General features: G+C 41.3%; 1 protein-coding gene across 6 annotated transcripts in view; it reads left to right on the top strand.

The window, feature by feature from the left end:
• Positions 1-1,783: 1,783 nt before the first annotated feature.
• ST7 (suppression of tumorigenicity 7) overlaps positions 1,784-24,580 on the top strand; it is a 268,621-nt gene continuing 245,824 nt past the window's right edge. Inside the window, exons 1-2 of one of the 6 annotated variants that reach the window (XM_070787795.1) lie at positions 1,979-2,106; positions 3,823-3,947. In XM_070787795.1, the coding sequence (XP_070643896.1) occupies position 3,947 (1 nt within the window). In that variant the 5' untranslated portion in view covers positions 1,979-2,106; positions 3,823-3,946. Of the gene's footprint in view, positions 2,107-2,256; positions 2,420-3,822; positions 3,948-24,580 lie in introns of those variants that run through there. The other 5 variants (XM_019958714.2, XM_019958717.2, XM_019958716.2 and 2 more) reach the window with 5 other exon arrangements.

Raw genomic sequence — 24,580 nt, 5'->3', positions numbered from 1 at the left:
TATTGTTTAAAGTAGCCAATTAACTGCTATCCAAAAGTCTACAAGCAATAAATGCTGGAGAGGGTGTGGAGAAAAGGGAACACTCTTACACTGTTGGTGGGAACACAAACTAGTACAGCCACTATGGAGAACAGTGTGGAGATTCCTTAAAAAACTGGAAATAGAACTGCCTTATGACCCAGCAATCCCACTGCTGGACAAACACACTGAGGAAACCAGAATTGAAAGAGACACGTGTACTCCAATGTTCATCGCAGCACTGTTTATAATAGCCAGGACATGGAAGCAACCTAGATGTCCATCAGCAGACGAATGGATAAGAAAGCTGTGGTACACATACACAATGGAGTATTACTCAGCCATTAAAAAGAATGCATTTGAATCAGTTCTAATGAGGTGGATGAAACTGGAGTCTATTATACAGAGTGAAGTAAGTCAGAAAGCAAAACACCAATACAGTATGCTGCTACTACTACTGCTAAGTCACTTCAGTCGTGTCTGACTCTGTGTGACCCCATAGACATCAGCCCACCAGGCTCTCCTGCCCCTGGGATTCTCCAGGCAAGAACACTGGGGTGGGTTGCCATTTCCTTCTCCAATGCATGAAAGTGAAAAAGTGAAAGTGAAGTCGCTCAGTCATGTCCGACTCTTAGCGACCCCATGGACTGTAGCCCACCAGGCTCCTCCATCCATGGGATTTTCCAGGCAAGAGTACTGGAGTGGGGTGCCATTGCCTTCTCCGACCAATACAGTATACTAACGCATATATATGGAATTTAGAAAAAAGCTAACGATAAGCCTGTATGCGAGACAGCAAAAGAGACACAGATGTATAGAACAGTCTTTTGGACTCTGTGGGAGCAGGCGAGGGAAGGATGATATGGGAAAATGGCACTGAAACATGTAAAATATCATATGTGAAACGAATCGCCAGTCCAGGTTTGATGCATGATACAGGATGCTTGGGGCTGGTGCACTGGGATGACCCAGAGGGATGGGATGGGGAGGGGTTTGGGAGGGGGGTTCAGGATGGGGAACACATGTACACTCATGACGGATTCAAGTCAACGTATGGCAAAACCAATACAATACTGTAAAGTAAAATAAATTAATTAAAAAAATAAAGTAGCCAATTCAGAGTAAGCCAAAATTATCCCAGAAAACTGTTATATATTAAAAACAGGTTGAGAGTTTTTTGAACTGTCATCGCCCCCGAAATTCGAAGATAAACACTCTTTTTGTGAAGATTTCTTTCAAAACCCCCGGTATGGCTTTAGGGAAGGCAAAACAAAGGTAAATAGCATGCAACCCAAATCTCGTTTAACAGAATGATTTATTTTCAGGCCTATTAATCGGTGACAGGATTACATCTATTTTTTTCTGAGTGCTCCGGATTTATTCATCCCTCTGAATCTAAATTCTGAGAGAAAGGAGTAGAGCATTGGTTTTAAGACCTCGGGCACTAGCATTCATCATGCTGCCAATGAATTTTGGCTCCAGCTGAAGGTAAATTGCTCAACCACTTTGTGCCTCAGTTTCCCTTATCTATATAATGGGGATTGTTGAAGATTAGGTGAGATTGTACAAACATAATAGGAAGCCCTCAGCATAAGTCAGTTACCGTGAACATGTCAAGGGTTTCCCTCAGTAGGCCACTTGGCTTTTCTTTCTAAATATTAGCATAATATAAATGGCATCAGAACGTGAAGGGCAGGAGCCACGTGATCCTTCCACGAAAGCCACTTGTAGGGGCCTTCAGAGAGTTAGTAATAAGGCTGGGAAAGAAAGGCCAGGCGCCCGAGGCCCGCGCGCGATTTCCCGCCGCGCCCGAGTCCCGGGCGGCCTCCGGGGGCGCCCGGGCCTCGGCGGCGGCGGCGGCGCGAGCGGCGCCTCCGGGCCGGTGAATCATCCCGGCAGACACCGAGAGCCGCGGCAGCAGAGAGCAGCGCCGAAAAATGGCTGAAGCGGGCACGGGCTTTCTGGAGCAGCTCAAGTCCTGCATAGTTTGGTCTTGGACTTATCTCTGGACCGTATGGTTCTTCATCGTCCTCTTCCTGGTCTACATCCTGCGGGTGCCCTTGAAAATCAACGACAACTTGAGCACAGGTAAGGCCCGGGCAGCCGGGCCCGCGGCGCTCGCCCTTCCCCCGCCCCGGAAAGTTAGTGCAACTCGCGCGGGGCCGCGACTGGCGGGGGTGGCGGGGCGCGCGCTCGGGGACGCGCCGGCGCCCGCGCACCGGACGCCCGCGGCCAGCAGGCGAGGGCTCGGCGCCTTAGCCTGGGGGCCCGGGCGGCGGGGTCGACTGGACGTGCGAGGGCGGCCGGCGGCCTTCCCGGCCCCGCGGCCCAGTGACCCTGTGGAGGAGGCGCCACGCCGTGAGGCGGCCCGAGCCAGGAGGTTACCGCTCCTCCGCCTGAGGTGCTTGTCGGCGGGCGACTGAGGGTACGGAGGTCGGGAGCGAGGGACTCCCCGCGGACGCCCCCTCGGCTGTCTGCGTGTGAACCCCGAGGGCTCCTCAGAGTTGGACCGTGTCCGTCCTCACACGCTGTCTGCCGCCAGTGCCGGACATCCGAAGTGTAGTCGGACGAGGTGTCCCTCCCGACACCCGCGCGACTCCGCGGGTCGCGGGCGCCCCCGTGAGGGTGCTACCCATCAGCGAAGCCCCCCGAAGGAGTCGACCCCGCATTGCCGAGATTTGACACCCCCCCCCGCAGAGTTTCGAGTTGCGGGGATAGCGGCGTCACTCTCTTATAGACGGGAGAGAGATTCTCGAAGGTACCATCAGGGCTATAGATGACGTGTCAGGTTACCAGAGGGAATGTCACAGGGACAAAAGGAGAGACAGGAAATCTGGAATTTATGATGATTTTTAATGATCTCAGCCCTTGTCTCTCTCCTTGTCCCCGTTTGCATAAGGCTTTGGTAACTAGTCATGTTCAGGATCTTAGATAAAGCTCCACATGCTAAGAAGGGAGCCCCGCAGGTCTTGTATCCACGGTTGTAAGTGCCCAAGGTAATTAGAACAGGATCTTAAACTTGCAACCAGCCAACTGAATCATTAAAAAACAACCACAAAGAAAACAGACACCAGCAGTAACACCCCAGAGACAAATCAAGAACCCAAAGTATATTTTGCAGGAAGGGCTATAGTTCTTGAAGTCTGGAAATACTTGTGGGAATCGTTAGAAAACTCTTTTTCTTTTTTTAAAGTTGACAGTAATTTGGGAAATCCTTTCAGTCTTAACTGAATATATATGCATTCTGCTTAGTGTGTGATTTACATAATCAGAGAGTCAGAGTCTGGAAATGCATTTTCCTGTGTGTTGTTAACTACACTAAAATAATTTTTAGAACACGAGGTAATGTACACATTTTGTTACGTACTTGTGCTTTTAAATGGAAATCTTGATTACTTTAACTTGAACTCATGTTCATATTTATATTTGTTTTGTAATATCCCTTGGGATGTTATTCCTGGGCTGCCCCGTGGAATCTGCGTTGTAGAATCATGTTGCCAAATGGATAGGAGCTGTTCAGCCCTTGGATTCAGTTTTCCTAGTGATAATGGCTTTCTGGCTTTTCATCTATTATGAGTGGCTGCTCATTACAATACTGGCTCCTTGCTTGTGGCAAATATATCTCTAAGATAAGTTCTAGTCCCAAAGTTTTGTTATTTTAAGAAGTTGCTTGAATATATATGGCAATGAAATCTTATATTTGTTGGTAAGTGGTTTGATTCTTTTTCTCCCAAAGAATTCATTTTGAGGCTTAAAAAATGTGAACCTTTCTCATTTAATGCACATTTAAATTTTTTATTTCAGAACACACATTTGTTCAGTTCAGTTATTCAGTCTGTCCAGCTCTTTGCGACCCCATGGACTGCAGCACACCAGGCTTCCCTGTCCATCTTCAACTGCTGGAACCTGATTAAACTCGTGTCTATCAAGTCAGTGATGCCATCCCACCATCTCATCCTCTGTCGTCCCCTTTTCCTCCTGCCTTCAGTCTTTCCGAGCATGAGGGTCTTTGTAATACTTGTAATACTCATTTGTAATACTACATTTTCTTTGTTGTTGTTCAGTCACTAAGTTGAGACCCCATAGACTTTAGCACGCCAGGCTCCTTTGTCCTCCACTATCTCCCAGAGTTGGCTCAATTCATGTCCATCGAGTTGGTGATGCTATCTAATCATCTCATCTCCTACTGCCCCTTCTTCCTTTGCCTTTTTCTTAAAGTAGTTTAAATAATCGTCTGTGAGCGTATTTGTGTGCATGTGCCCATAAGTGCCACAAACCAATGTTTTATACACAACAGGCAAGGAGCAAAATTGGGAAAATGCAAAAATTTTAAGGAATAAAATTGTTAGGTCCTCTCCCAACATTAAATCTTTTTCTCAAACTCCTTTGTTAATTTGTATTAGCATCGTTAACTCACTTAGGCTAATAGAGATAGAGAAAATATGAAGATGAAAAGGCCATCTGCACTGAATCTCATTAGACACATGATGGAACCTGAGACCATTTATCCCAGTGATGCTGGACTTCTGTTTTCATTTGTAGTTTTATGTAGTTTTAGTCATAAAGGAAGGTAAAAGAGAAGCGCACAGAGACTCATCTCTCTCTGCTACTTCTGTGAGAAGGTGAAGGGAAAAGTCCCCTCCTATGTGGAACTTGTCCTCCCAGCGAGATCTAAATGGGTTCTAGAGGGACTCATTTTGCTGTTCCTAGGCCCTGTGGTGGTTGCTTTTCTTGTGATGATGAAGGTATGTGTCCCCGAAGAGGCAGCAGAAGCTAGAGCCGCTTTTAGGAAGCTGTGGGTGGCCTAGGCCTCCTTCCTTAGGCAAGCTGACACCACTGGTTGATTTGTAGATATTGAAAAATCCTTGTATCCGTGGGATAAATTCCACTTGATCATGGTGTGTGATCCTTTTAATGTATTGTTGGATTCAGTTTGTTAGTATTTTGTTGAGGATTTTTGTGTCTATATTCATCTGTGATATTGGCCTGTAATTTCCTTTTTTTGTGATATTTTTGTATGGTTTTGGTGTCAGGGTGATGTTGGTCATAGAATGAGTTTGGAAGTGTTCCTTACTCTGCAGTTATTTTGGAAGAGTTTGAGGAGAACAGGTGTTAACTCTTCTCTAAATGTTTGATTGAATTCACCTGTGAAGTCATGTGGTTCTGACTTTTGTTTGTTTGGAGTTTTAAAATTTAAATCGTACAATGAAAAATGAATTTTAGGAAAGACAAAGGAGAAAACAAACATATTAGGAACACAGTGGTTAGCTTTGAAATTCATTTGTGACGTTCTGCCTTGAGTTGGATAGAAGAATGTTAAAGTAGTTCTATGATTTATTGAAAGTATAATGAACTTTTAATAAGATTTTTGAAAACCCTAAATTATATTGTTACCTGTCAGTTTTCAAGTGAATTAATTATCCTAAAGCAATGCTTTTCCAAAAGGGCAGAACATTAATTGTAGTTAGGAGCAGTCATGCAGTCCGTTATTTGAGAAAAAGCAATAGCATAGATTAATGTTTAAAAAATAGCCCTGTAACTTGCTATATATTGTGGTGGTGACAGCACATTCTCATCTTCCCTTGTTCTGAGGTTTTTAGATGCTGAATTTGAAACACTTTGCACCTTTCTTAAATGTATATCTTTCGACATTTTTGTACCAAGAAGCTTAAGTGATTTTCCAGTTCTTTTTCTGTTTCCTGGAAAACAAGTTTTCAAAGATCTTTTAAATTCTATTGTATTCCTTGACTCAGACGTTTAAGCGTCTGTCTACAGTATGGGAGACCCGGGTTCGATCCCTGGGTTGGGAAGTTCCCTGGAGAAGGAAATGGCAGTCTACTCCAGTACTCTTGCCTGGAAAATCCCATGGACAGAGGAGCCTGGTAGGCTACAGTCCATGGGGTCGCAAAGAGTTGGACATGACTGAGCGATCTTCACCGTATTCCCTTTGGAAAGCAAATATAATAGTCTAACCTAAGTTTGATTGTTTTTGTCATAGAACTCTTTTTTGGTGTTAAGATGATAAATACAGATGCAAAACTCTTACATTACTGAGTAGAAATATACATAGCTTTAGGCGCAGTTCAGATTTAAATATTTTCGTATTGGAAATAGTTGCTCTAAACTTAATTAACACTCTGGATTTCTTATCATGAGGGCCTTGTTGTAGTTAACTTAGGTTTTTTGCCCCTGATGTACCTGTTGTCTAAAATGTTTTTTCCCACCTGTAGATCCCATCCATGTTTCAAGGACTAGCTTGAATGCTGCCTTCTGATTCTCTCAACTGAATGTGATACTTCCTCCAGTTTTCACTGTACATTATCTGAGAGGCATTTGGAAAGTTTTTACCTTGTATTAATTATGGTTGTGTATGTTTCATATATTTTGTTGGCCAAATATTTCTTTCAGGTTTTTCCATAAGGTATTATAATAATACCCAAACAAACTTTTTGGCCAATCCAGTATGTTTCAGTGTTTGTATAAATGTGTCTCTCTTTCCGTATACATACTAGACTGCTAGACTCTGGTTCTTCATTTTCCACTGTACTTCCTTGCACGTAGTGGTTCCTTACTATTCACCTCCTGAATCAGTCTCCAAGCTGTGGTGTACTCAGTGAGTTGGGATTAGAACAATGGAATTGATCAAACACATTACTGGCTATGTACCTTACTTAAGTTTTCAGCTTTAGATAGAAGTCAGAAACTGTCACAAAAATTTAAGAAATTCCATGGTGAGTCATACGTATCTAATCCATGATGGTCCAATTTATGAACACATAAAAGGACAATTTTATGGTTGTCAGCTTTGAGTTGAGGATAGATCCCAGACATCTGAGTTGCCTTTACTTTTGGAGACATTTCTCTCAGTCGTAATGAAGCAATCTGAATGATGCTTTTCTGTTTTTTTTTTTTTTTTAGACTCTTAGTTTCTGTATATGTTTAATGATAGCTTTGGAGAAGGAAATGGCAACCCACTCCAGTACTCTTGCCTGGAAAATTCCGTGGATGGAGGAGACTGGTAGTAGGCTTCAGTCCATGGGGTCGCAGAGCCAGACGCTACTGAGCGACTTTACTTTTATTCCTTAAGATCCTTTCTAGCTCCAGAACTCTGCTTCAGTGCCTTGGGATAATTTTCATTGAGTGCAGAGTCTATAACCAAGCAAATACACGGACTTGAAAGAAAGAGTTAGTCACTCAGTCGTGTCCAACTCTTTTTGATCCATGGATTGTAGCCTGCCAGGCTCCTCTGTCCATGGGATTCTCCAGGCAAGAATACTGGAGTGGGTAGCCATTCCCTTCAGGGGATCTTCCCGACCCAGAGATTGAACCTGGGTCTCCTGTATTGCTGGAGAAGACAATGGCAACCCACCCCAGTACTCTTGCCCTGAAAATCCCATGGCAGAGGAGCCTGGTAGGCTGAAGTCCATGGGGTTGCTGAGGGTCAGACATGACTGAGCACTTCACTTTCTCTTTTCACTTTCATGCATTGGAGAAGGAAATGGCAACCCACTCCAGTGTTCTTGCCTGGAGAATCCCAGGGACGGGGGAGCCTGTTGGGCTGCTGTCTGTGGGGTCACACTGTGTTGGACACAACTGAAGCAGCTTAGCAGCCACAGCAGCTCCTGTGTTGCAGGCAGATTCTTTACCATTTGAGCCACCAGGGAATTCTAATTCTTAGTAAATACAAGTCCAGCTTATATGTGGCTTCCTTCAGTGGCTTTCCATTTCACTTAAAATCAAAATATGTTATCCTGGCTTACAAAATCTGATGACATGACCCCTTCCTACCCCTCCTGTCTGAACTTTGCCACTTTCTTCAGGTCACTGTCTTCATTCTTAAACTTGCTTTGCTTGTTCTTGCCTTGTGGCCTTTGCACTAGCTGTGTCCTCAATCTGTAATGTTTTCCCACTTGATTTTTATGCAGTCATGTTTATACTATTCACACCTTTGCTTAAATTCACTTCTTTTCAGAGGTTTTCCCTGATGATCCAATCCACAGTGACCAGTCACTATAAATGTCACCAGATTTGGGTTCTCTGTATATTACTTAGCCCTGTTTGCAGTAGTTCTTGTTTATTGCATTCTCATAGTTTTCCTCCATGTGATTGTAAACTCCGTGAGAATAGGGACCTCATTCGTTGTTATGATTTGTCTGCCTTCTTGTGGGTCCTCAGGATCTTGAACAGTGAGTGTTTGGACCTAACATATGCTTAGTATGTATTTGCTGAATGGATGAAAATCAATGTCAGTTGGTTGTGGTGACTCAGAAGTAACACTGTCCTTTAGGAAATGATTTTGGAATATATGTGGTAATTTCTTATAAGATTTAGAATTGTGTTTACTGACTCTAAGTTATAAAGATTACCTTGAAATATTTATGAAGTTCCAAAATTTTAATTCATTTTGATCCATTTTCTTAGGGGCAGAGTTTAAAGAAGGTTATTCTGGTCCATATTGTAAAGTATGGCTGTGATGCGCAGCATACAGAACTTCCTTGACTAGGCATCAAACCTGTGCCCACTGCAGTGGGAGCACAGAGTCTTAACCACTGGACCACCAGTGAAGACCTATTGTAGAGTAAATCTATACAAAGAATGTTAGGAGTCCAAAAATTGACTGCTTTGGAAGCCAATTTGTGTAACATAACTTGAAACTTCAAACAAAGGAATTTGCTGAGCTAAATGCCTCATATTATCTCTAAGGATGGAACTTGGGGTTCTACCTACATGGAAAAAATACTTGTCTGTATGGAAGGATAGAGTAATGGAAGAAATATTTGATTGGGGCACTCTTAAGAACAATATTGTCAGGGATTATGAAACTTCATAGAAACATAATTTGAAGTGATTAGAAATAATTAAGCATAATTAATTTAGTTCATATATTTGCATATTTCCCTTCTCTAACCATAGAAAACATTTCTAAGTTTATATGAGAAGCCAGCGTGAACATAGTGTTAGCATTACAGAAATTTGCCTTATTGCCAATTTTACTGAAATACTTTTTTCTCCATGAAGTATTGTATATCTGAAAGAGAGATATCAGCTCTGATAAGATGAAAGGAACTTTGGATTTAGAAGATTTGAGTTCAAATTCTAGGTTGCCAATTGTTGGGAAACTTGGACAAATTACTTTGTAAGACTCTTTCCTCATTTGTAATATGAGAACAGAATAGTGAATAATCTCTATTTCATAGTTTTATTTTGAGCTCTAAATGAGGTCTTTAGCATTGAGCCTTGAGCATAGCACATAAGAATATTAGCAGCCATATATCATGTACCTGGTCCCAGTCCATTTCATTGACTGAACTGTGTTCATTCATTGTTAATTCATTCATCCACTGGTTTGTTTATTCATTCACTTTGAACAGCAGATGCCTGTAAAATTGAAGTTATATTATTCTTGTTATTATTTGGACACAGTCTTATGTCAGTTATACTTCTCCTAGCTTCTGCAATTATTTTGTGTGCTGAACAATGAAAATCCTCTAATATACTGCCTTATTCATTTGTGCTTCTAGATATATTTTGTTTCCTATGATTAAGAATGGTGCATGGTAGGAGTCACATCTTAAAAATAAGATTGAAAATCTGCTGAGTGAAACTAGGAAGGGGTGAGGAGCCAACCTTTATTGAGTCCTTACATGAGCCAGGTTCTGTGCTGCTTGCTTTGTTATGGGTTGTTACACTCCCTGGGCTAGACAACGAGTCTGGCTATATCCCATATAAATAGCTATATAGTTGATATTCTCTTTGTAACTGTGAAATGAAAAATGTTCAAACAGAACAAGTATTGCTATAATACTAGTTGTCCTGTTAAAGGAAGCAACACAGATGAACCCGTTAAAAAATGTATTTTGATGGGAAAGCAGCTTTATGAATGAGGATGAGAACTTGGTGGAAACTTTCGAAAGGGACTGTTTGTGGACTATACTCAGAAGAGCTTGAGAAAAGGGACCATGAGTTTTTCACCTTTATCTTTCCACCATGTGGTCATTGCTCATGGTGATACATGGAAAGATGAACGCATAAATGACTCTGGGTGTTCTAAGGCTTTCCAAGATCCATGGCACCAGTGGTCCTTTTCTTAGTTCATTTTACCACCTCAGGTTTTCTTTATCTTGGTTCACGGGCATATTGCTAATACTCAGCACTCAAGACTGATTTGTTATTTGGCTCACAGATGAAACTCAGAGATAGAAGGATTCTTATGAGGTAACTGGAGCAAGGGTTTGAAGACAAGGGAGGGAAAAGAGTGTTCTTGTGTATTCAGAAGAGGTGAATGCCTGAAGTGGAAGTAATGGAAAAATTCAGAGCAGGAGTACACTAAAGCAAAGAAGGGTTACTATGGTATAAGTCTGGTTAGGATAGCTTGGTGATTGTCTAGATGTGGGGCTGGAATGGGATTGACAAAAAGTGTGTACCTGGCCAAATGTCACAAGTTAAGTTGTGTTTATTCTTTTTAAATACACTGCAATTGGCACAACCCTGGGCATTCTATGAGTGTTTGTGTGGCTTAGATAGCTGCATTTGGCTTTCCATCTTGGTGCAGAATGGGAAGGCAACTTCATATGAGATGGTAAAATGAATGAGAAAGTGCCTTGTAGACTGTAAACTAATGTCCAAGGCATTAATAGTAGGTTGTTTCTTTAGAAGTTTCTATTCTCTAGGCTTTGTCTCTCACAGTGAAATAACAGGTTAAGATATATAGTTGGATCTCTCTTATCCTGGATATTCTTTCTGCTGCTGCTGCTAAGTCGCTTCAGTCATGTCCGACTCTATGCGACCCCACAGATGGCAGCCCACCAGGCTCCCCCGTCCCTGGGATTCTCTAGGCAAGAATACCAGAGTGGGTTGCCATTTCCTCCTCCAGTGCATAAAAGTGAAAGTGAAGTCGCTCAGTCTAGAGAATAATAAATTAGACATTTTTCCAAAGAGGAAATGCAGGTGGCCAACAGGCACATGAAAAGATGCTCAACATCACTAATCATCAGGAAAACGCGAGTGAAAGCCACAATAAGGTATCATCTCACACCTGTCAGAATGGCTGTCATCAGAAAGAACATAAATAAAAAATGTTGGTGAGGAGATGGAGAAAAGGGAACCCTTCTGCATTGTTGGTAGGAATGTTAAGTTGGTGCAGCCCTTGTGGAAAACAGTATGGAGGCTTCCCAAAAAATTAAAAGTAGAACCACCATATGACCCAGCAGTTCCACTTCTGGGTCTGTCCATGTGCACCTGTGGCTGATTTGTGTCAGTGTAAGGCAAAAACTACCACAATATTGTAAAGTAATTAGCCTCCAATTTAAATAGATAAACAAAAATTTTAAAAGATAATGTACCCCAATATTCATAGCAGCATTATTTACAATTGCTAAGATATGGAAGCAACCTAAGTGTCTATCAACAGATGAATGGATAAAGAGAAGTGGTATATATATATATATACAATATAATATTACTCAGCCATACAATGAATGAAATTTTGCCATTTGCAACAGCGTGGGTGGACTTGGAAGGTAATATGCTAAGTGAAATAAGTCAGAAAAGAAATACATTGTATTATATCACTTATATGTGGAACGTAAAAAATACAGCAAACTAGTGATTATAATAAAAAAGAAGCAGGCTCATACAGAGAACAAACTAGTGGTTACCAGAGGGAAGGGGGAAGGGGTAACATAAGGAGAGAGTGGGAGGCACAAGTCTTTGGGTGTCAGATAGGCTCAAGGATGTATCACTTAACAGTGGGGATGTAGCCAATATTTTGTAATAAATGTAAATGGAAAGAAACCTTTTAAAATTGAATTATAAATAAATTATTTAAAATATAAAGTGGAAGCATGCCAAAGAATTGCACTAAGCAGAATAATGAATTATTATTGGATTGTTTATAGCCACACTATTGAATATCTGTTTGTTGATAACAGGAAATAATATCTACCAACCTCCTTATTGTATTTGAGATGTCATTGTAAAGTTATCTATAAAGGGTTTTGAGTTTCCTGGTAGAGAGGGAATATATAATAAAATTCAGTTTTTGTTGCAGTGGAGCAGGGCAGTTGCTCATGTGTTATAGTTAGTAGTCATTCAACTATGGTAAGCTTTCCTGAACTATCTGCTGTGCTAAAATAAGAAGCTGACAGGGTCATTTAGCTCTAGCAGTACATCATATTAGCTATGGCTGGGGCCAGAGAGTCATTGTTTAATTGTAGCTACCAGATCTCTCAGCAAAATAAGGCACAATTTATCTGTGGGAATATTTGTTTTCCCTCTAAATTTTGAGAAATTGAAGGTGTTCTAGTAACAAATATACTTCATGTAGAACTCTAAGTTGGTTCCATAAGCTGACTTCCAAATCTAATAAAGGATCTTGGTTAAGTGTTAGTCTTTCTGAAATTTTGAGGAAGCCTATAGATAACTTTAAAGGAATCTTTAGGTCAGTGAGTAAGGACTTTTTTTCTTTTCAATAAGAAAGCTTAATTTAAAATAGCAAAAACAGTTGACAAACTCTGAGGCAGAAAAGTCTTTAAAAAAAGAAGTGGCTTTTTTAAAAAGAAGCAATTTGAATCTGAATCTACATATGATCTAGAATTGGGCTTTTGTTTTGTTTCGAAGTCTGCTGTAATACCATTCTAAAATGCTATTTTATTTTGTTGTTTAGTTGCTAAGTCGTGTACGTCTCTTTTGTGACCTCATGAACTATAGCACACCAAACTTCTGTCTATGGGATTTCCCAGGCAAGAATACTGTAGTGGGTTGCCATTTCCTTTTCCAGCTATTTTATTAGCAGTAGGTAATAGTAGAATGCTTACAGTTCTTCCCTCTGTTAAGCTTTTCCAATTTCTAGTCTCCTTCTCTTGGAAATGAGAATGAAATTTACTTCCTTACCAAATTGATCTTTTCATTTATTCAATAGATGCTGTTTAATGGGCATTATTAGTAGAACTTAAAAAATGATGCTCTTGGGGTGTTTTGCAATTTATTACACCCACTTGACTCAGTTGGTGACATACATTTAAATTTCCTGTAGTGTCACATAGTAAGGACTGGTGCGATCTAGTTTGTACTTTTCCCCTGAACATTGCTATAAGGGAAAGAGAAATACTGTCCTCTACCATTGACTTGTTTTATTTAAAATAAAGCAAATTATACTTTTCTCAGTTCAGACTCAGAGTACTTGACATTATGGTTTAGAGAAAAACCATAGCTCTTTAGCAAAACCATAGCTCTTTGGCTCTTTTAGCAATGAGAATGTTTTTTATTGCACCCTTACATTTGAGAGATGAAGTATGAGAAGTTAAATCACAGTTTTTAAATATTAGAAACTTGATTCTCAATTGTTTTTTCTCCAAACTGAAAGTTTTATATGCATTATCATTCAGTAAAAGCCTGAAATGCAAAGAAAAAAGAATCATATAGCAAATCTAATCAATTGAAGAGAGTCATTATCTTAAGAATAATTCATTTTCTTTCTTTCACATAATTTGAACAATTAGTTTTTTCAAGGGAAAGTACATTAATGAGGACAACATAACATCAATTAAGTCTGAACAAATATATGCAGATATAAATTAGTTTTAGCTATAAAAGTATTCCTAAAAATGGTTTTTACACCAACAGTTAAAAAATTTTTTTTATTGTTTGCTTACAGAAAATGCAGCAATTTCTGGTAGATTTTAAAAACAAAGAAACTATAATTCTTTAAAATAATTACTTTTAGTTTTAACCATGAGAATATATGTGATGGAAAAGAGGAATTCAAATATTTAAAAAATATAAGATAAGGAACATGTTACTCTTAGGGCTAGTGAGGATTGAAATTCAAAGCTTGTGTGAAAACTGACCAACTGCTAAGAAAAAATAAAGATTTGTTTCGTCTAAAGAGAAATTTTACATGATATTAATAATATTAGTAAGTACAGTGATTGCAGGCTGGGACTAGCTGGGGAATGGAGTTGTAGTAGTGGTCACAGCGAGGGCTTTTCTCTACCATGTCTTGAGCATTAATGACCATCTATTGTCTCATGTCTAGCTCACTTTATAGTGAACAAACATGAGCTAGAAGTAAAATATAAAATGCTTTTTAATGTATATAATTCTGTTTGTAACACCTGCAAAAACCAAAGAAGGTATAAAAATATTTTGACATTAAGACAGTATTTTATTAATACATTACCTGCTTTTGTTATAATCATTTATTATTTGGATAAAATGTTATATTTCATTAAAAATATGCTATTGATATGTGAATGCTCTTGATACTTGGCTTACAGAAATCTCTTTTTAGCACTTGCCTAGAAAATCCCATGGATGGAGGAGCCTGGTAGGCTGCAGTCCATGGGGTCACTACGAGTTGGACTCGACTGAGTGACTTCACTTTCACTTTTCACTTTCACACAATGGAGAAGGCAATGGCAACCCATTCCAGTGTTCTTGCCTGGAGAATCCCAGGGACGGCAGAGCCTGGTGGGCTGCTGTCTTTGGGGGTCACACAGAGTTGGACATGACTGAAGCGACTTAGCAGCAGCAGTAGCAGTAGCAGCTAGACTGTGTTAGTCCTTTTAAGTTGCTTTTGTTTTAAATAGTTTAGTTATAGTTCACATGTACTCCTAGGCAGGAAGTCCATTTGTCTTTGTGAAATGATATTATTTCCACTTTGGATTTTAGATGAAAACTGCTCTCTCCCAGTCTTGGCACATTGCTTTCACCTCTTTTCTTAGAGGCACCAGAGAAGTTAACTATTGTTTGCAACACAGCGTTGTATGCCCACATTTAACCTGTCCTAGTTTTCTTACCTCAGGATGTAGCAGATTATCCAAAATGAGATGATAAAATTCTCAAATTAATGAGAAATTAATGTAGCATATATTACTATTAGAAATAAGATGAGTGTTGGTAAATCAAACCACTTATGATGTGATAAACTGTTGCAAAATATCAAGGGATTCACTTTGCTACTTATAGGTTAGCTTGCTCCTGATTACAAAGTAACTTAAATCTAAATGTTTCAGGTTATACTTGCCTACAAATGTCAGACTGAGGATATGTTAGAATGAATAAGTAGTAACAATTCTGAGGCCGCAGGGTCCACCAGGGCCCCTGTGCCCCCTCATGACTGCTGTTAATGCCCACTCCTGCCCATGAGTGCTCCAGGCAGATGCTATGTTACCTGGTGTTCAGGACTACTGTCCCTTCTTCCGTTCTCACTGGTACCCATTGTTGAGGACATTAAAGAGTGGCCTTGATCAGGCAGCCTGTGTGTATGTATATATACAGTAGTTTGCATTTGCTAATTCCCAACTCCCAGCTCACCGCTTCCCCACTCCCCGATTCCTGATGGTTTGTTCTCTATGTCTGGGAGTCTGTTTCTTTTTCATAGATAAGTTCATTTGTGACATATCATTTTTAACCAAAGTCTATACTTCACATACTTGTATTTCCTTAGTTTTTACCAAATGTTCCTGTACTGTGTTCCAGGATCCCATCCAGTATACCACACTGCAGTGTTGTCAGGTCTCCTTAGACTCTTTGGCTGTGACAATGTTTCATGCTTTTGTTTTGATAATCTTGATAGTTTTGAGAGGCATTGGTTAGGAATTTTGTAGGCTGTCCCCCAACTGGGATATGTCAGCTATGTGTCTCATGATTTTTCTGGGATCATGGGTTTGCGGAGGGAGAACCACAGAAGTAAAGTGCCACTTTCTTCACATATCAAGGATACATGATATTAATTTATCACCGTGAATGTTAACCTTTCTCACCTGGCTGAGGTGGTTCAGTGTTTCTTGAGTTCTACACTGTGAAGTGACTCCCTTCTCTCCTTCAAATACCGTACTCTTAAAACGGAAGTCACTTTGCCCAGCCCATACTTCTGCAGTGAAGAGTTTTGCCTTCCCTTGTGAAAACACACAGAGACCACCTAAAAGAGAACAAGTAAAGGCTGTTTATTCAGGGCTTTCCAGTTGGTGCTCATGGTAAAGAACCTGCCTGCCAATAGAGGAGACGTAAGAGACACAGGTTTGACCCCTGGGTCAGGAAGATCCCCTAGAGGAGGGCATGGCAACCCATTCCAGCATTCTTGCCTGGAGAATCCCACGGACAGAGGAGCCTGGTGGGCGACAGTCCTTGGGGTGGCAGAGTTGGATATGACTGAAGCAAGTTAGCACATAGGCTGTGTATTGCAAATTACTCCTTTGAAAATGTGACTGGTATTACAAAATATGCTGATGTTGTGAGTTTCAATCAATGGATTTCTGGGGCATTTCTCTGGTAAGACGGCTTATTGTCACCGCTCCCTCTGAGACAGTGCTTACAGGTGGGCTCCACTCAGGTGAAATGGGTGGGGAGGAAGAAAGGTACGCACAGAATTTCTGCCTGGTACCTCTAATCCCATTTATGCCAGATCAGACAGATTAGTTCCAGAATGGTGGTGTTTTTAGAGAACACCACCAACAATAACAAAAATGAGTGGAAAAGAATTTCATTCTGTAGTGTCATTCTTAATGGAGATACAGTTCATAATCCCAGCACATTTCTGCTGTCCCCTTTGGCTGCTGTGCCTCATATTTCACCCCCTCCTTTGTTCTCTCTCCTGTTCCTAGTCAGTCAGGCCTTTTACCTTCCTTACTCTCTTCAGCCTCAGTATTTTATTGCAGAGATGGACTCTTCAGTAAGCCTTTTCTCTCCTTCTCCCCTCTCAGGTCCCATCTTGTCTCTTAGATCTAGTGCTTCTGTGCCCCTTTCTACTCTGCATCACAGAAAGCCTGGGGACTGTGGACTAGGAGAGGCTTTTGGATCGTGAGGCCGGTGGAGTGAGTAGCTGAGTAGAGTATCGGACTGGATTCTCTTTGGCAGGCTGTGGACAGGGGGAGGACACAGGCCGCCGTTAGTGCCTTTGTACTGTCACGCAGGAAGGGAAGGCCGGTTTGGGGCTCTAGGGTGTCCAGTTCTTCCTTTTGCCCTAGCATCCCCTAGCTAGGAGCTAGGGGTTTTAGAAAGAACATGGAAAGGAGGCGAGGCCTTCAAAGAGATAGCCATTGAGGCACTCCTGGTTTCTCTGCAACTGAAAAGTCTTAGTATTGCCAAACCAGGTCTGTTCTACAATAGTCTGTGGACTGTGTTTCTTCTTTGCTGCAGGAATAGCACATTCTTCTTCTTCTTCTTTTTTTTTTGACTGCACCATGCAGCATTGGGATCTTAATTCCCTGACCAGGAATTGAACTTGTGCTCCCAGTGGTAGAAGCACTGGACCGCTAGGGAAATCCTCAGCATAGCACATTCTTATGTGACTTGATGCTCAAATGTTCAGGTCTTTTCTGTGCAATTCTTTCACTTTTCAGTGTGACTTTTAGAAATCCCATGGCTTTGTTTTCGTGCATCCCTAACCCAGCTCCCCCTTCCCCCACCCATATCCCACTCTTTAAATACCTTTGGATAGTTGTCATCACTGCAGCAAAACCAGGGCCAATGTGCCTGCCTAGCTTGGTCCTAGAGGGCTGATTTTAATCTGGGTTGTAGCTGACTGGGGCACTAAATCCTGAATGGTAATGAGATCTTAATCTCGAGGCCACAATTTCAGCCCACAATGGGGTGGCAGTGCCAGAACTCTCTTTGACAGGCTAGTGGTTGGTGACTTGCTACATTCTTCAGCATCACTTACGTTAGGTAAGCAGGGAAAGGTTAATTTTTGGTGCCAAGAGCTTAGCTGAGTCATTCCTTGGTCCCTTCTGGCCATCTTCACATCCTTTGGTAAGATAGGTATGCTTACCGGCCACTGGCCATCTTGAAAGAGAGGAACAGTAGGTCAGGAAGGCTGGGCCACTGTACGTGGAACAACACATTTTTTGCCAGGGAGGGGAAAGGCTGCTCCCTGATCTGTAGGTGTGAGCTTTTCTGATGTCTTCACATCTGCTTTTTCTTGGAGGCTCAGCTTCCGCAGGGGCTAGTGAGGATGAATCCCAGTTCAGATGTCTTAGAATCCAACATCTTCAAAGGCATCAGAGGAGACCAGAGATAGAATGGACCAATTAGCTAGACTAGATCCTAGACTGGACTTCCCTGGTGGCTCAGATGGAAAAGCGACTGCCTACAATGCGGGAGACCCGGGTTCGATCCCTGGGTTGGGAAGATGTTGTGTAGGATTTTGAGTGGGGGAAGTTAAATACTTTGAAATATATTATGTGTATAATTATTGCTGGCAAAGATAAGGGCACTGTCTTTTTATGTATTTATTTGTGGCTGTGTCTTTGCTGCGCGGGCTTTGCTCTAGTTGCAGTGAGTGGGGCTACTCTGCAGTTGCAGTGCACAGCCTTTTTATTGTGGTGGCCTCTCTTGTTGTGGAGCATGGGCTCAAGGGTGTTTGGACTTCAGTAGTTGTGGTTCCTGGGCTCTAGAACATAGACTCAGGAGTTGTGGTGCATAGACTTAGTTTCTCCAAGGCATGTGGGATCTTCCTGAACCAGGGATCAAACTGGTGTCTCCTGTATTGACAGGTGGATTCATTGCCACTGAGCCCCAAGGGAAGGCCCAAGGGTACTATCTTCATGAAGGTCTCAGCAGGAAACATATCATATACTCATATTGTTAATCGAGAAGAATTTAATAAATTTGTGGGCAGGAAAATAATAAAGGAAAATTTATCAATAATGAGAGAGAGGGCATTGCTTTGGAGCTGGCAGCAGCGGGAAGCCATTGCCATCTGCAGGTCTACAGGAAGTAGCAGATCCTGGGACCTGGAGAGGTGGCTGTACAGAAGGCTGAGGTCTTTCTAGAGAGCAGGGGCCACTCTGTCACTCTGAGGTGAAGCTGTATATTGGGAAGCAGGAAGGAATGTCCTCCCCCTCTCCCCTGCCCACCCTCTTCGTCCCTTGTTGGGGTCTCCCATTAGATGAATCAACTATAAGGCAGGGGGTAGGGTACAGAAGGTGGGAAGTAGAAGATGGGCAGATGGCAAATGTCTGACATAAGGTACTTTGCTGTACCTCCTTGGACCATTTTTTAAAAAGGGTTTCTTTTTCCTAACGAGGCATTTCTCAAGATTCTGTTTTTAGTCATCTTCTCTTCTTATGCTGTGCCCTTCAGTAATCTCATGTACATGAAACTCAAATGTCTTATTTCTTTTTGGACCCTGTCTCAGCTTCTAGGTTTGCATTTTGAGTGGCCTGTTGGATATTTTCATTGACATATAGATCACTAGCTTTGTTCTCTTCCTCGCAGCAGAGCTCAGTTTCTCTTTCTCACTTTCAAGACTCATAATTATCTTTATCTATTAATATTCTTTCCTTTTCATGTGTTTAGTTGACAATTACTGTCAAATTTTAGTGCCTCATGAATGCTCTTCAGTTCCTACTCCTTTCTTTATTTCAGCCTTTATAATCTTATTACGATAATCTCCCAACTGATCTTCCTGCATCTAATCTCTCCTAATCTATCCTGCATACTGGGATTTTGCTTTCAAATCCTTTAATGTCTTTCTGTTGTCTACTTGGACTGTGAAGAAAGCTGAGCACCGAAGAATTGATGCTTTTGAACTGTGGTGTTGGAGAAGACTCTTGAGAGTCCCTTGGACTGCAGGGAGATCCAACCAGTCCAATCTGAAGGAAATCAGCCCTGGGATTTCTTTGGAAGGAATGATGCTAAAGCTGAAACTCCAGTACTTTGGCCACCTCATGCAAAGAGTTGACTCATTGGAAAAGACTCTGATGTTGGGAGGGATTGGGGGCAGGAGGAGAAGGATGGATGAGAACAGAGGATGAGATGGCTGGATGGCATCACTGACTCGATGGACGTGAGTCTGAGTGAACTCCGGGAGTTGGTGATGGACAGGGAGGCCTGGCGTGCTGTGATTCATGGGGTTGCAAAGAGTCGGACACGACTGAGTGACTGAACTGAACTATGTAAATAAAATGGAGACACCTAAACCTAATATTCTAGGACTTCTTCTATTAACCCCAGTGAACCTTTCTGGTTTGATACTCACTTCTATCCTTCATATTACATGCTCCACTCAAAATATACTTCATGGATCATCATCATTTTCATTATGCTCATTTATTAATTACATAAAAAATTCCTCACTTTTTTTTTCATCATGAAGACCAGATGACACCTGTAAGTTTACCTGATTCTAAATAGTTCCCCAAATCACCAATTCTGAGTGCCTCCTGAAACCTATATATCCCATTGGCTGTTTAACCTCCTTTCCCTGTGTTTCCTGAGGACCTTGATTCTTCCTTTCAGAGTCTTACTCCTACTCATGGTACATCCAGGCCTGTCAGGCCCTAAACTCTGGGGGCCTTCAGTCCTCTCCCCAACAGTGCATATTCCTTTAGAAGCTGAGCCCTTCTATTTGATGTTCACAAGGCACAACTGACAGTCAATATGATTCACTAGCACTCCTGATTCACTTTTTTTTAATTAAAATTTTAATTTTAAAAAAGTCTCATTTACAGAGAAGTTGAAAGTCAGTACAATTTTTTTTTCTTCCACAATCACTAGAGAGGGCATTGATGATGTGATTCCCTACATTTTTCTTAGTATTCCCTACAAACAAGGGTGTTCTCTTTCATAGCAAAACCATCTAAATAGATCCTTCTAATTAATCAATTTAATCAGAAATTGGCACAGTACTGCTGTCTAGTTCTCAGGCCCTATTCGAGTCTCACCAGTGGTTCCAATAATGTGCTTTATAGCAGAATGATCATTTGCAATTGCATTTTATTGCTGTGTCTCTTTAGGCTTCTTTAGTCTTAAACAGTTCCTCAGTTTTTTCTTGACTATCGGGACCTGGATCCTTTCGATGAATACATGCTGGTTATTTGGTAGAATGCACTTCAATCTGGGTTTGCCCAAATTGATTAAGTAAATTCAGGTTGTGTGTGTACCTTGACCAGAATTTCACAGTAGCAACACTGTGTTTTTTTTTCACTTTGTTCTGTCTGGTAGCTCATGATTTTTATTTGCCCTCTTACCAATGATGCTCATTTTGGTAATTTGAATCCTTGTGTCTGCAAGGATTTGCTACTGTAAGGTTATTCTTACTTCTTTTGTAGTTAGTAAGTATTTTGTGGAGAAGAGGTTTAAAAGTATATAAATTCCTCCTCAGACTTTCAGTGTATTCATTTAGTTCCTCATGACAGTATAGACTCCTGGTTTCCTGTGTTATTCAGTGGGTTATAGTTTGTAATTATCACTATTATTATTTTGATACTCAAACTGTGAGCCCCTTCAAGCTGTTCTGTATCCTTTTGACATGTCCTTGTCATTCCTTGAGAACTTGATTATTTTCTAAGATGTTCCAGTCTCAACTTGTACTTTACCTACTCTAGCCTTGGAATCAGCAGTTTCTCTAAGAATCCCCTTTTCCTTTTAGTGGAGAAAAATGTTTACAAGCCAAGATCTGGGCCCAAGGTGTGCTTATTGCTGCTGGGGTTTTACTGCTCCCAGTCCTCTCAGATGATAGAGCAGGGGAATATATGTATATATGCATATAGAGAGATAGGCACATTTACATGTGTATTTCTTTATATCTGTTTATTCCGTATCTCTCTCATGAGTTCACATCAGTACCTCTTTCTCATCCCTACAGGGTTCATTTAAGTTTTCTTTCTTTCTGTATTTTTTTCTTCACCGATAGTGAGGAACCGGAGTCCCAGTATCCTCAATATACTTACTGTTTGCTCAGTATATCTGTATGTACTTGCATCTCTCAACATTCCTTCTCACCTTCCTCTGGCTCTGACATACTTAGTTCTGAAACTGCATGCTGAACAGTCCTCCGAGGCCCAGCTCGTCTTGTTTGGATTTTAATCCCCAATCCCTCTACATTCCTCCCCACCCTGCCCAGGACAGTGTGTTCCTCTCACTATTCAGCTCTGAGCCCATATTTGGGGCCACTCCCTGTTCTGATGCCTGGGCTCTGACACCCTGAGTGGAGGTGCTCCCATGGATGGATGCTCTCCTCACCCTGCTCTGGGCCACCCGTCATTGTGTGTTGCCACCCCAGCAGAGAGGCCTCCTTGCTTTGCACCCCCTATGAGTTTTGCTGTTGTTTTTCAGTGGCTCAGTTGTGTCCAACTCTTTGCAACTCCATGGACTGCAGGACACCAGGCTTCCCTGTCCTTCACTATCTCCTGGAGTTTGTTCAAACTTATGTCTGTTGAGTCGATGATGCATCCAGCCATCTCATCCTCTGTCACTCCTTTCTCCTCCTGCCTTCTGTCTTTCTCAGCATCAGGTTCTTTTCCCATGAGTCGGCTCTTCCCATCAGGTAGCTGAAGTATTGCAGCTTGTTTCAGCATCAGTCCTTCCAATGAATATTCAGGGTTGATTTCCTTTAGTATTTGATTGACTGATTTGATCTCTTTGCTGTCCAAGGGACTCTCAAGAGTCTTATTCAGCACCAAAGTTCAAAAGCATCAGTTATTCGGTGCTCAGCCTTCTTTATGGTCCAACTCTCACATCTATACATAACTACTGGAAAAACCATAGCTTTGAGTATATGGATCTTTGTTGGCAAAAGTGATGTCTCTGCTTTTTAATATGATGTCTAGGTTTGTCATAGCTTTTCTTCCCAGGAGCAAATGTCTTTTAATTTTGTGGCTACAGTCACTATCTGCAGTGATTTTGCAGTGGCAGAAAATATAATCTGCCACTGTTCCCTGTGAGTTTAGGATGAAATTATTTAGGAAGAGAAAGAGAAGAGGTACAGTCACCTTTAAGATTATCTCCCCCCTTCTTCTTTCATTTTTATTTTTCAAACAATTCAAATAATCTGTTAATCAATTATGGCAGACCTGGCATTTCAGTAGACCTGGTTCCAAAGTTTTATCCTCTTCTGTCAAGCACCATCATCTATTTTTTATATCTTTTCAGTTTTTAAAATGGAATTGATCTAAATCTGTGAACATGTAAGGCCCTGGAAAACTGAACTTTTTTGCAAAGGATATGTCTGCTGGAAAGCAGAAATTTGAATTCAAACCCCAGTTTGTACATATTCATGTGTGTGAAAGAGAAAGGGGAAAGGAGAGAGGAGAGAAGAGAGAAGAAAGAAGAACATTTTGAAAGTTGTGATGAATAACATATGAAAGCCTCTCTTGTGAAGGATCCAGTTTATGCAAGAAAAAACAAAATTCTGAGAAACTCCTCCTTTTTGCCCCAAACTAGGTTATGGATTAAGTAGCCTCTCCAACTGTGCCAAAAGGACCCACTGGTCTGTCACTTTCTCTTCTAGACTATGAATTTTTCAAGGTCAGGACTGTAGGCTCTTTGAGAGCAGGTCATATCTGCCTAGAAACTTTTGTGTCCCCAGCGCTGTGCTCTGCTGCGTGGGAGGCATTCTGTTAATATTAGTTTGTAACACTTGTTTTCGTTAGGCCTGACACCAAAGTCCATGAGCTTTCCACTATACTTCACTGTGTTCAGGACTAAGATGGGCTTTGTCCTCTTTGAGATAGCAGTCTGATTAATCTCAAAGACTGAGGGATTATGTATCATCCTATAGCATGTCTCTCTTTTCTATGTTGGAGTCAGTTACATGTGGCCTAAACTAGTGCTCAGTGAGTTTGTATGAAGTGAAGTGAAGTCGCACAGTCGTGCCCAACTCTTTGCAACCCCATGGATAGTAGCCTGCATCAGGCTCCTCCATCCATGGGATTTTCAAGGCAAGAGTACTGGAGTGGGTTGCCATTTCCTTCTCCAGGGAATCTTTCCAACCCAGGTCTATCACATTGTAAACAGACACTTTACTGTCTGAGCCACTAGGGAAGTCCAAGAGTTTGTATACACTTCATCTATTGTATTACTTTAATTTTCCTCCCAAGGATCCAGTTACAGTTAGAGGAGCAGTGGATGGGAAGGTGACTTCATCACTTCTGTCTGTAGGACTTAAGAAGTTCTGTAATATATGAGGTTCAGCTTCCTCATTTGCACAGGGGAGACTTTAATAACTTCCTTACTGGGCTGTTGTGGGGATTAAATGAGATGTAACATATGTAAATATGCCCAACACATTGCAGAGTGGGGGCTCAACACAGGTGTTAGTTTCCTTCCTTCCACTTCAGATTGAAGAAGGTCATTCAAGAGTGTTAAAACAGCTGAACCTGGACTGTCTGACCATTTAGTTTTAATCTTTGTTCTTAAAACTGGTACTACTCTTGATTTAAGAGCCACATGGTTATTAAACATTTTAACAAAACTGGGTCCTAAGCAGCGAATGTCTAAGATTTAGATTTTGGGTAGTAATTTCATTTAGATCTGTGCATGCATGATCAGTTGTGTCCATCTTTTTGTGACCTCCTGGACTGTAGCCTGCTGGGCTCCTCTGTCCATGGAATTTTCCAAGCAAGAATACTGGTTGGGTTATCATTTCATCCTTTAGGGGATTTTCTCTACCCAGGGATCGAAGCTACATCTCCTGCATTGACAGGCAGATTCTTAACCACTGTGCCACCTGGGAAGCTACTCTTTAGATCTACTGTCAATGATCTCTTTATCTGGAGTAATTCTTTTTGCCACTAGATGGTGCTTGTCCATACATTTGTGAGGCTTTCCTATATAAAGT

This window comes from Bos indicus, chromosome 4 (assembly GCF_029378745.1).
Source record: "Bos indicus isolate NIAB-ARS_2022 breed Sahiwal x Tharparkar chromosome 4, NIAB-ARS_B.indTharparkar_mat_pri_1.0, whole genome shotgun sequence".
Lineage (NCBI taxonomy): Eukaryota > Metazoa > Chordata > Mammalia > Artiodactyla > Bovidae > Bos > Bos indicus.
This window is presented reverse-complemented; position numbering and strand designations above follow the sequence as displayed.